Genomic DNA, 13,200 nt, shown 5'->3' with positions numbered 1-13,200 from the left:
GCTACAGGAGATACACATACAGGAGATATCTTTCGTGAGATACACGAAAGCTTATGCTCAAATACATTTGTTAGTCTCTAAGGTACTTGGAGGAATGGCATTTTTGGTGAGGGGTCCTCTATTTGAACTTGCTACTTTTGTTGGTCTTCAGGGGTCTAGGTTTGCTGACCTTCAAGCCACAGTGATGGCCCATCTCCTTACTTAGGTTCTTGTCTGTGGTGGGTTTGCGTGTGATGGACATTCTTGTCTGAAGGACTGGCTGTAAGTTATTTTTTGAACTAGTTTTGGGATGGATTTGTTGCTGCCAGTTGTAGACAATATGTTAGATTGTGGTTTTTTAAAATGTATTTAAACATAAATGGATCTAGAGGCTTGAATAATGGACACTTTTTTTTAAACAGTGGGACAATAAATGTGTACATCTTCAGTTTCCTATACAGCTGTGATATCCTGGAAATGAGCTCGAGTTCAAGTTACTGCCACAACAAGGGTGGTTGGAGTGAATAATCCAGGTTTAATCTCCACATGTACTCACTGAAGACAATGTTGTCATGAACTCTGGCACTTATAACCAACTTCATATTTAGCAGGTTGTATGGCATACTTCCCTTTTCTGTCTACATCCAAAACATAAAGAAAAAATGGTGCAAGCTGTACACTAGAGCTTTACTATTCCAGAACTAAGAACTTCAGGAAATCTATGGCTGTTCATTTTACTTCATTGTAGAATTTAAAATAAGGCCTTGATAATTTCTATAACAAGATGGCTCAAATAATCTGAAACAGAAGCTTTATAAAGTATAAGGGAGCTCCAGGATGTGGTGCAGTGTATCTAAATATTTTGCATACTTTCTCTCTCATATGATCTCACTGCTTGTCAAATCTCTCTAGTGAGGATAGGCAGACGTGATCTGTGCTACAAAGGAAAAGCTGCTAAATCTGTGAGATTGTGTCAACCACTTCAGTTGTCTACAGAAAAATTAATGAACATATATTTTTAATTTCTGTAAAGCTTTCACATGGTTGCTCTGCATGTGGTGACTTACATTATTCTTTCTAGTTCCAATTCTTCAGTTTCATTGAGATTTTTCTGGAAGAACTTTAAAGTGCTCAGTTTGGTGCATGGAATATACTTGACAGGTTTGAGGTCTGCCGCAGACTTATGATAGTAGGAAAATCCTCTAGTGAGGCTTGGTAAACATGATCATTATGAACAGATTAAATTTACATTTTAAAAGTAATGGTTGTTTTGTCCATTCAAATCACTTGCATTCAGAAACTTTCTTGAGGAAATAGTATAGACCATTTCCAACATAGTAATGCTATTTTGCTTGCTACTGCTGGCTAGAGGAAAACCCTTCTGTTTGAGACTAATCTTCCTATGCTGATTTTCAAAACTGGTCCTTGAAAATAATTCCTGGCCACATCTAACAAAGTAGCAACTGGCAAAGTAAAGGATATTTTTTACTAATTCATTTGGTTTCATATTTACTAATACTTTTAAAATGGAGGCTAAAACTTCCAAGTGGAAATGTAAATTTTCTGTTGTGCAATATAATATAGAAATTGCGATTTAAATAGGGCTCTGTCTGTCACGGATTCCGTGACTTTCCACAAACTCTGTGTCTTCTGCAGCAGCCAGAATGGCTGACCCCAGGGCCCCAGAATGGCTGACCCCAAGCAGCTGGCCCCAGGGACAGCCACACCACCGCCAGCCGCTTGGACGGCCCTGCAGCCAGCCATGTGAATTTTTGTTTATCGCCCGTGACCTGTCCATGACTTCTATTAAAAATACTCATGACTAAATAGTCGCCTTATGTTTTAATGAAGGAGGATGGGCTTTATCAGGTATAGTATATAGATTCAGACATTCTTTTCTCAATTGCTGTTGGCACTCCTGATCAGTTTGCATTCAGATTCAAACTTGTGATAATTAGCACAACTGAAGCTAAGTAATATACAGGAATTAAGTTTACCACAGCTGATTTTTTTCTGTCTGCAAAAGAGAGATGCTTGTTCTTATTTTTACCTATGTAAGGTTAATAAACCCCATACTTAAATATCTCAATTTATCCTGAGTGCAGCTCGGATTACTTTTTGAGGGCTACTGCCTGGGGGATAGCTGAACACACTAGAAAATATTTTTTTATATATATACCCTACATGTCAGTATAAACTTGATGATGAATATTCTCACATATCTTGCAATGAATCTGTCCACAAAAATTGTATTAAGATTATTTCTTTGTCTATTGTACTATTTTAATTAAACAGTGACAAACTTCACAATGTATTTGCCAGAAAAATCTCTATCTTCTATATAAAAAGAAAAGGAGTACTTGTGGCACCTTAGAGACTAAGAAATTTATTTGAGCCACAAGTACTCCTTTTCTTTTTGCAGATACAGACTAACATGGCTGCTACTCTGAAACCTATCTTTTATATACTAGCTTTTGCCATGTATAGTAACACTAGAATTCAAGCTTCTTATATTTGAAACCAGAATTCTTTAGGTGGTATTTTAGGTATTCATACAGCACTATGTAGGTGACTCCCTGCTTCTGGACCAGAGTAATACTTCTGAGAGGTTGTCTTGGAACAAATATGGTTTAATTTAGCTGCCATAAAGTTTCCTTCAAATTGATATTTTTTTTTCTTTTCAAACACCAACACTTTAAACTGACTACTTAGCTGACTCCATCGATGAGTGTGGGGGAGAACTGCACTAGAATTAAAGATCAATGGTTCTTCATGTTACCTTTCAGGAATCCTTTTTTTCCCATGGATCTTCCTAGTCTTCAGCAAGTACTAAAGCACACAGAGCCTGAGAGGGCAGCACAGTATACTAGCTCTTAAAGCGTTAGACTGTCAATGATTATGCACTTTTTGATTCTCTAATAGTGCCCCAGATTTTATCTCAGTTCTTTTCAGAGACAAAATAATAGTGACTTCCACCTAGCTTTTTCCATTCTGTTAAATACGGAGAACAAATTTTGCTCTCTGTAAATCTTTCTGCAGCTGTCCCGTGGCCAGTGTACTTGTTAATAGGAAAATGTGAAACTGTTCAGAATATATGGTAAATACTGACTTGAAAATCTTGAGCCCAAATGTGGGCATGTGTCCCTGAAGACAAATGCGACCTTATATTTAAGAGGTGTTTATGCACCATTCTTGTAGTGTCCAAAATGAACAAAATGGAACACAAATCTTTTGGCTTAGACTGCAGATTCATACAACAGGTGCTCAAAGCTTGTTAAATAGAGTTCTTTTCAGTGAAAATACCAAATAAATGTAGTGTTGAGACTGACAAACCAGTAAATTCAAAGTAGATGTTGATGTTTCAACCTTAGAAGTTAAATGTAATGGGAAACGCAGTTGAGTCAATCCTAGACTTCTGTGCTGAATGCCCTCACTAACCACTATGGGGGCTTTTGGCACATACATTTTAACTTCTCTTTAAAAAAACAACACACACGCACACAAATACTCCCCCCTCTCCCCCCCATGGAAATATTGTGCTGTTTTGTGCCTACTAGAGATTGAGCTCCTATTGCTGACAATTAATTTTCAGACATCTAGCAAATTGAGCTGCTAAGAACTTTCAGAGAGGAGCAGCTAGTTTTTAAATTCTTTCTTTAAAAATATATTTCTCTGCTGAATGCTCTCCATCCAGCAGAGAAATGTGGGGGCATTCAGCACATACATGTAGCCTTAAAAGAATCTCCACTTCCCTTTTGTAGTCAACCTTTGAAGAGGCAATATCAATTACTGATAAGCTGAAAACATGACACGTTAAAATATACCAGTTGTAATTTATATACTGGCTATTCAGTTTACAAATACCTTATAAAATATATTTAAAAATCTTCAACATGTTGGCTTTCTGTTTTGTAAAATATCTGTTTTGTGCTAAGACCTAGACTCAGTACTGTGTGATCTTTGTAATTAAAGACTCCATTAGAAATGGAGAAATATTTTTTGATTAAAATAATTTTATTTACGCTTTTAAGGAAGCATTATTGACACTGGTCAGTTTAAAGTGAACAGAAATGTATCTGAGATGCTTTAATTCTGCATCTCATGGTTTTTGTCTTAATAAAATTTTCCATGTATATGCTTTTTAAAATTTCAACTTCTGGCTCATAGGTCTTTGGCATTTTTGAGAGATTAAAGTATTTATGACCCATCGGAACCTCTGTACATAAAGTTCAGCCCAGGTACATGTAGGTGCAGCTCCCATTGAAGTCAATAGGAATTGTTTTTGCTTACACCAGGACAGAATTTGGCCCAGTGATATTTTTTGTATAAAGCCACAAGATGATAGCTAGTGGCAGCATAGCTCATTAAGGAACAGCCATATAATGGGAGTAGCCATCCCTGTGCTTTCTCGGGCATCCCTTTCCCAGGATTGTAGCCCGATCTATAAATTATATATTAATTATATTGATTACTTAAGAATTCCCAGTTTGATGATTGACAAGTTCTTGTCCCAAGATCAGGCCCAGTATTATTAAAATTACTATATAGTTGCGAACCCAGATGTGCACAGCTGCAACACTCACACTGTAGGCCTCTTCTGTATTTACAATAATTTATTAATATATTAAGCAAAGTCACAAACACTAACTCAGTAAGGTAGATGGGGAGAATACAGAAAGTACATCTGAACATCCATACACCATCCCTTGCAGACCAGTCTGAGATGTTGGCCATTATCTTCTTCCTCACCATTGCCTTCCTCTTTGTCACCAGAGGCCATCATTCTGACACCTCCCAAAGGCTACATCTCTCTCTCCCCTATTGTGCACAGGCTGGGATACAGCTTTTTATAATATGCTGATGCCACCATGTCTAATGCATATTCAGTAAGGATTTCTCCTCTCTTCTTTCTGAACGCTAATAAAGTTGGGGTGCCCTTCTTCTATAGGTTTCGTATATTAATGATCTCAACTTATTATCATATATGTCAGTTCGTTGCCTTGGCACTCTTGTGTTTGGATGTTCTTTCAAAAACTTTTCAAAAGCTGGTGTTAGCTCATGTTTCTATGGTTGGTCCCCTTACAATCTATTTCCAGTTCCCCAAAACTTAGGGGTTACTATTGGGCCATTTATCTATGCCAAAGTTAATGGGCCTCAAGCCTTATGCCAACTGCTGAAGCTAATAAAGATTAATAAACAGGATATAGGCCTATAGGTTCCTTGCATTACTGCTGAATATAATAAAGACAGAATATGATGAAGGCAAGGCAGTGAATATAATTAAGTCCTCCACTTGACAGGGCTCGTTAACAATCACCCTATTTCATAAATTTAGGGCTTTATCCTTTGCTTAAACCTGTGCTTTTTACATAACACAATAGATGAGATAAAGGGGAATTGCCACCCTTGGGGTGTAACAAATTTTGACCCTCTGACCTTGCACTCAAATTGACCATAAAAAGATCTTTGATATTTGGTTTTACACAATACTGACCATCTCCACTATATGTCACCCTTCTCATAAGAGCATCATGCTTGGTTAGCCTGCTAGGCTACCAACGACGATGACAATGGATTCTGTTGGTATCTTCCTTCTAGCCCATGGTGATGTGTTCACCTCAGCCATATCGTATCTGCCAATGTACTGATACCCCTTTTCAGAGCAATACGCCATCAGTGGAATTTCACCTTCTTGTCAGCTGTTTGAAGTGGGCCACCCTGATTACCACTACAAAAGTGATTTTTCCTCCTGCTGATAATAGCCCACTTTAATTGAATTGTCTCTTTTGAATTGGTAAGGCAACCCCCATCTTTTCATGTACTCTGTGTATTTATATATCTTCCTACAGTATTTTTCACTCCATGCATCTGATGAGGTGGGTTTTAGCCCACAAAAGCTTATGCCCAAATAAATTTGTTAGTCTCTAATGTCCCACAAGTACTCCTCATTGTCTTTCACCTAGTATACTCTTTACAATTTGATAGGACCTACTAGGGGTTGGCTTCCTTGATTCCACTACTGGAATGGGGAACCGATTTGACCATGGCGACCCCTTTTAGATACTTTTTTTTTCTAATGTATATTTGTACATTGACACCATTAGCTCAGGCAATAACCTCAATACTGTCCCATGTTTTGATTATTAGTCTTCCCCAAATTCAGTATACTGCCATCTGGGGATGAGATCATATTGCTCTGAAGATGACACCAGTGCACCAAACGGTATCCTTACAACGGGCTGCTGCTGTTGGCTCCAGACCACAGTTACTACAGAGTTAGAGTTCACCATCTGGAGTTTTACAGAAAAGTCCTTTTTCTCAGCTTCCTTCATATGGTAGTCAAATACTGGAGCTCACAAGTCTGCATTTAGTTGGCCAGGCATCTCACCAAACCAACTATCAGGACATCAGGGCTGCTGCAGAGGAGGAATAATGCTGTCAGGTACATGGTCCTCTGAGCCGGTTTTGGCTTGGGTCTCGTCGCCTCTGAGGATCGTTTTCTGAATATCTGTAAAGACATGTCCCTTTCCTGGTACAATGTTGTGGGACTTGATGTTATGGGCATTTACCAGCTTTTGATTTGATAATTTAATTCCTTTTACTATCCCTGAAAATCTGAGGTGTCTAAGGGATCCTGTTTCCATCATGCTCCTTTTGTGGCAAATAACTTAGCTTAAAGGATTCATTATACATTTACATTGATCTATTGCCTTGCAAACATGAAAGCGGTTTGCTAAAGCAAGAGAGTGATATAAAACAACCAAGTGCTCCTCCATATGTGAGGGTTAAACAATCTGAGCAGTGAACCCTCAAAAACAAAATACAAGAATGACACACATTCTACAAGGGCAAAACCCAAAACAAATAAGTCAGCAAGATTTCTTCCCAGTATATTGTGCAGAACAGAAATACACACACACAGTTACTTGTTGGGGTGATTATCTTGATAACCCCAACACCATGTTACTTTAGCTAGAACCTGTTTTTTTAATTTTTTTCTTTGAGTTTGATTATGATAACCAAATATATATTGTAACATTATAAAACTGTTCTAATAGCTCTAATATAGTTATTAATCTTACATTACTATTATGGTAGTTTGCTCAGTGAACTTCTGAATTTTAATCTGGGTCCTGACAAACTCCAAATCAAAATTTTATTTATATTTATATATATATTAGTTACAATTAATTTTTTCATTGAGACAAATATACTTATATTTGACTGACATTTGCAAAAATGGAACTACCATTGCTGTCTTATAGGAACATGCACATGGTGGTTAAACTCTAATTCTAATATTGAAACTGTGTGGTACCATCAAATTATTTTCCTATTAACTTTTTTATTCACACCTTAGCGCACAAAAATATTGTTGCAACAATTTATCAATCTAGTCACATGACATAAAACATATAACCATCAAACAAACAAGTAATCCCAACATACCACCAAACCACCAAGGGAATAAACATTTTTGCTTAGAGCAGTGGTTCTCAACCAGGGGTATCAGAGTAACAGCCGTGTTAGTCTGTCTTTGCAGAAAGAAAAGGAGTACTTGTGGCACCTTAGAGACTAACCAATTTATTTGAGCATGAGCTTTCGTGAGCTCGAAAGCTCATGCTCAAATAAATTGGTTAGTCTCTAAGGTGCCACAAGTACTCCTTTTCTTTTAACCAGGGATATGCGTACTACTAGGGGTACACAGAGGTCTTCTAGGAGGTACATCAACTCATCTAGATATTTGACTAGTTTTACAACAGGTTATGTAAAAAAAAACAAACTAGCTAAGTCAGTACAGACTAAAATTTCATACAGACAATGACTTTTATTATACTGCTCTATATACACTGAAATGTAAGTATAATATTTATATTCCAATTGATTTATTTTATAATTATATGGCAAAAATGAAAAGTAAGCAATTTTTCAGTAATAGTGTGCTGTGACACTTCTGTATTTTTCCATATGATTTTGTAAGTAAGTAGTTTTTAAGTGAGGTGAAACTTGGGGGTACGCAAGACACATCAGACTTCTGAAAGGGGTACAATAGTCTGGAAAGGTTGAGAACCACTGGCTTAGAGCAAGTCCAGGAAACCTGAAGTTTGAAATCATTAATTGTTCTGGGTTTACACCTTGGTTAGCCTATAAAATAAGTTTAACAATTTAGTCAGGAGCCAAAGGTGATTTCCTTGAGTCTTTAAATCCTAGATTAAAACACAAGTGGGTTAAAAAGAAAAAAAAATATTAATATGTGCTTTATTATTTAGGAAATATAAAGGGAAAATTGCAATTAGATAAGTTGAACAATTTACTTTGATGAATTAGGAGCTATAATAACAACCACGGTTTATATTGTGGGTAGCAAAGTTTGCTACATTTTGATTGTTAGAAGCTTCAGTGCTTCCTTAAAAGAATAATTTCTGTGTAAAGCAGAAAAAGATTATACTTCCTGGCTTTCGTTCCCTTGTTGGGTAAGTCCAGAACTGCAACTAACTTGCTACCTATTTTTGGAATAATAATGCACAGTCGATTAGTTAAATTAGGAATATGTTCATTAACAACTTGAGCCACAATTTGGCTAATAAAAACATGCAAGTAACAAAACAATATAAATAACATTGAATTTCACCCTCTCTCCTTTTCCTACTGCCTCCCCCACCACTTGCAGGTTAGAAGGGTAGTAAGCAGGGTTTGCTTTACCTTGTACACATACATTAGATATAGCCTTGTCTAAAAGGATGCTGAACCTTGTAATTAGATGTTTTATGGGTCCCTAATTTTAATATTATTTTGCCAGATTCAGGTTAGAAGCAATTTGCTTTGCCTGCTTCGCCTTTTTTTCCCCAGACACACATCCTCTTCAGCTTTTACAGCAACATGTTAGCTGTTGGTGGCTTTGTTGCTGAGGATTATTTAGAAATTACAAATTAAAGGCACAGAGACTGTTAGCCTGGCAGGTTATAGGATATGAGCTACAAAATGCATTATTACGGTCTCTAAGATCTGCGGGGAAACAAAGCTTTTGGTATTTTCTGGTAAGCAGAGGGTTTTTCCCTTGTTTCTTTGATACTTTTTATTCAGCCATTCCTTTATATTACTATTTAATTTAGTTTCCTGGATTATTAACACCTTGCTTTGGTGGAAGTTGGCCTTATACTTACCGTTCTCATTTTCCATTTGAGTAATTATCCCCTGATAGGCATTAAGGCATTGTAACATAGCTTCCTGTACTTTCCCCCACTACTACATTGAACATATCACATATTAAACATTACATTGAACATATGATCAAACCCCACAAGTTAGGGTGATTAAAAATAGCCTGGCTATGTTTCATTCATAAAAAACCTCCAGGATATTTAGTATATTTTTATGCTGTATTTTGGTTAATAACAGAAGTCTCGTCTGAATCTGTTTTGCTCACTTTAACCCTAAACTGTATTGGTTAGCCTAATATCTAATTTCTAACAGTGCACAATAAACACTTAACACTATACATATGTGAAGGCGTCCCTCCTTAAATAATTAACCCCTTAATAACAGGTTTCAACAATCACTTGAACAAGTCCCAAGAAAAACACAGGGGATAAGGGTTCTTCTCTCTCTCTCTCTCTCCACTCGATGGCTAACATGCTTTTAGCTAATATTTACCCTGTCAGGACCCACCGAGCAGCCCAGGGCAAGCTTGCGGTACACGGATCAGGACACAGGCGGGAGAGCTGAAGGGACTGAGATAAGGTAGCACGAACCTGTGCAGGTTCTGAACTGCTGTGGCTTTCCTGGCGGCAATTAAAACATAAATCAAGTCTCCTGCCACCTCAAAGTGTGGATCACTGGGCCCCAATGCAACTGTAATTTCAACTTCAGGTACCTCTACATTACTACACAATTCAACTTACAAAACCCCTGTAATATGTGTATAAAGGAATCCCATTTTTGTGAGATTTTAAACCCTAATGACTACTCAGTAATACCCCGTGAGGATGATATCAGAGGGCAATGAGACTGTTGTCCCATATCACCACACATGCATCCTTACACAGTTACAATTTCCATGGAAACCTAGTGATGGGAGACAGGTGGTTACCCACGAGGATCCTACCCTGCCTATGGCATGCCAAGTGAGTCTGATGGTCAACACCAATACCATGTTAATTTAGCTCAAACCTGTATTTTTTTTTAGATTTTTCATGGTTTGCTTATGATAACCAAACAATATATATTGTTACGTTATAAAACATTTCCATAAGGTTGAAAATTCTTGCCTATGAAAACCCCTGCTACGCAGTGGGACAATTCCCAAAAAAGTCCAAGATCAGTCTTTGTCCCTCTGCACTCCTTCAGACTTCTCTGAGAGAAAATGCTCTGGCGAAAAGCTTCTAGATGTGAAATTAACTGCAAAGTGGGGTTTTGTCATCTTTGATATATTAAACAACTTTTGAAATATCTGGTCCTACCTCTCTTTGGAGGATATGACTGGGACCATTAGTGGACATAAATAACGAGTCTTTAAACATGAGCCTTTAAACTGAACTGCTGCTAACTTCTATTAACATGAAGGAAGAAGTGATACAGATTTGAATGAGTGTTGAAGTTGCCTTTTTTATAACAGGATCAGTAAAGGGCAAACAATTTTATTTTGTATTGTAGTTGACATTTTATCCAATTTAGGATTAGTTTGCAAATCAGAAAGAATAAAAACTAATCTTCCACCATTGAACAAGCACAGACTGACTAATCATGAAAACAACCTGTAGTTTGGTTTGAGACATTTGAAGTTTCCTTTGTTCTGTATTTTAAAAATAGGTTTGTAAGCGAATGGACTTGGTCTGCCAGCGAATGTTAAATCAGGGATTTCTGAAAGTGGAAAGATATCACAACTTGTGTCAGAAACAGGTTAAAGCACAACTTCCAAGGTATGTGCCAATTACAGCTATGCGTTCCAAATACTATATCTTAAAACACGTAAGTAAGAACACAGTAACATTATTTCTTAAGTGTAAAGCTAAGTCTGTAAAAGTTTACTTCAGTTATCTAGTTAAATTAATATATTCTAGAAAAACATTGACAATATTTTGGCTGTAATTGGAATTATCTGGTTTAGGTGGTAAAATTCTATGGGTTATTTTTCTTGCAAAAACACTTAGCCCAACCCTAAAGTCTGTTTGTATAGATAAATGTTATCCTATTTTGTTTTGTATCCTGTTTTGCTTCCCAGCCTGTCAGGAACTGAAGTGCTTTCAGAAGAGAGAGGAAGTGTCCAATATTACTCAAAATCAACTCCTCTGGCAAATCTAGGAGCTCTGATAACTTGCTCCAAAAGGAGTGCCAACTAACTTACCTTGGCTAAAAGGATTTTTACCTACCTGTGCAATTGGGTAGACGTGAAATACGTTTTTCATGTTACCTGGGATTAGAAAGTCATGATCTAATTTTGCATGTTTTCTTTTCATGTATTTTTCAGCTAAGGGCCAATCAGCAAGTGCATGGACACAGTATCCACTAACATAATTTGGAGCTGGATCATGGGCATTAGAAGACAATGTTTGTCTCTAAGTGAATGAGAGAAGCTGCCTCTCACTTCTAAAACCTGATAATTCAGCCTAATTTATTGTCATGATTTAAATGGTTTCATTTTATTTCATGATTGTTACCCAGCATCAAAAAAGCTTGAACAGTCATCAGTTCCCTCAGCTCAGATGAAGCTTGGGACTGAGCAAGCATGGAGGCTGAATTGCTGTTTGTTAGTGGTGGTGGTGTTTAGGTCAGTTACCAGAACACAAATGAGTAGTGATGACAAAATCACATTGAAGCACTCTGCCCCGCTGCATTGCTTTAAGACTACTCCTTCTAGTCCTTTAATATTTTTAATCTTGGAATTTTTTTAAAAACTAAGATGCCTTTACTTATGCATATAATTTGGATAATTTTTTTTTCACAGTAATGATTCAAGGAGAACCAAATTTGACAAATAGATCTAAAAATTATTCCAGTGTTTAGCAAACATGCAGAGTCGTTTGCTAGCTGGTTCTTTCTTGACAGCTGCAGCAATCTCTTGAGAAGGACAAAATTACTGGAAGTAGTTGTATTTCTTTCTGAGTCTCAGCAGGTAAATGGCCATGTGATACAAGATTCAGAAACTCTGACTAATACACCTGATGCTGCCTGTTGGATCTTGATTTTCATCTGGGCTCTTAAGAACAGAAGGATTTAAAAGAACTACTGTTGCAATACTTCAGTTTTTGGTGGCTTAAAATTGCTAAGTCTGTGGTGTCATTTAATGGTTTCTGTGTGCTTTCTTCTAGGCGAGAGTCAGAAAGAAGAAACCATTCATTAGCTCGCCATGCAGACATCCTTGCTGCTGTAGAAACAAGGCTCTCTCTGTTAAATATGACTTTCATGAAATATGTGGATTCCAATCTCTGTTGCTTCATACCTGGAAAGGTAAAATATAAAATTGCTTGCTTGTATGAATGTGTGCTGTTGCTAAAAAAATCATATTCCTGCAATTTTAAATTATTAACAGCTGTAGCTGCCTAAAAACATAGTATAGTGCATCATTCTGGATGTACTTAGACATATTATAGGGAGCCTATGTACTGTAATGGCTACCCTATGAATAGATGTGCTTGTCTGAATGAGTTGTTTTTTGGCTTTATATTAATGTTTCAACATAGAAAATGGGTGTTTATTTGTTTTAAATGAACTCCGTATGCCACTCGTGGATCATATTTCTAATAATAAATGTGTTCATTTAAAGAAATCCTTAAAAATGCTTGAATTGGTCACTGTTCTTTGCAGGTTCACTTTTACTGTTCATATGTGTGCTACTGAGACCTTTGAACAGATAGAACTCTACTTACAGTTTATTCCTTAAAAGTATGTAGATGCTGTATGTAGAGTTTGAGTAGGCCAGACTTACAAACTGTAAACACCAAACTGGAGGCCATTCCACCACAAACTCTTGTCACCCAGATTATCCTGTGCAATATTTTTGGTACACTTCTGTAAAAAATATACATATATTTAATGTGTTCCTAACACCATCTCTTGAGTATCAGTTGATATTAAGCATTTTAGGCCAAAGACAAATTGAACTTGAGTTTTTTCAGTAGATGAGAGGAACACTTGTTTTTCCCTAAAAATAGAAATACCATTGGCATACCTTGTATAGCTATTTTAGAATATATTATCTGTGGTGGTGCAGCACCTAGCATA

General features: G+C 36.9%; 2 protein-coding genes across 2 annotated transcripts in view; one reads left to right on the top strand and one right to left on the bottom strand.

Annotated features, from left to right (window-relative positions):
* LOC125633676 (uncharacterized) overlaps positions 1 to 13,200 on the bottom strand; it is a 51,498-nt gene that overhangs the window by 1,558 nt on the left and 36,740 nt on the right. The gene's annotated exons all lie outside the window — the stretch shown is intronic.
* Positions 1 to 13,200, top strand: part of FBXO28 (F-box protein 28) — a 29,635-nt gene that overhangs the window by 9,375 nt on the left and 7,060 nt on the right. The window contains exons 2-3 of the mRNA XM_048843297.2: positions 10,789 to 10,898; positions 12,288 to 12,426. Coding sequence (XP_048699254.1) covers positions 10,789 to 10,898; positions 12,288 to 12,426 — 249 coding nt within the window. The remainder of the gene's footprint in view (positions 1 to 10,788; positions 10,899 to 12,287; positions 12,427 to 13,200) is intronic.

Source organism: Caretta caretta, chromosome 3, assembly GCF_965140235.1.
Source record: "Caretta caretta isolate rCarCar2 chromosome 3, rCarCar1.hap1, whole genome shotgun sequence".
NCBI classification, from domain to species: Eukaryota; Metazoa; Chordata; order Testudines; family Cheloniidae; genus Caretta; species Caretta caretta.
The sequence above is the reverse complement of the archived record's forward strand: the minus strand, read 5'-3'. Positions and strand labels throughout refer to the sequence as shown.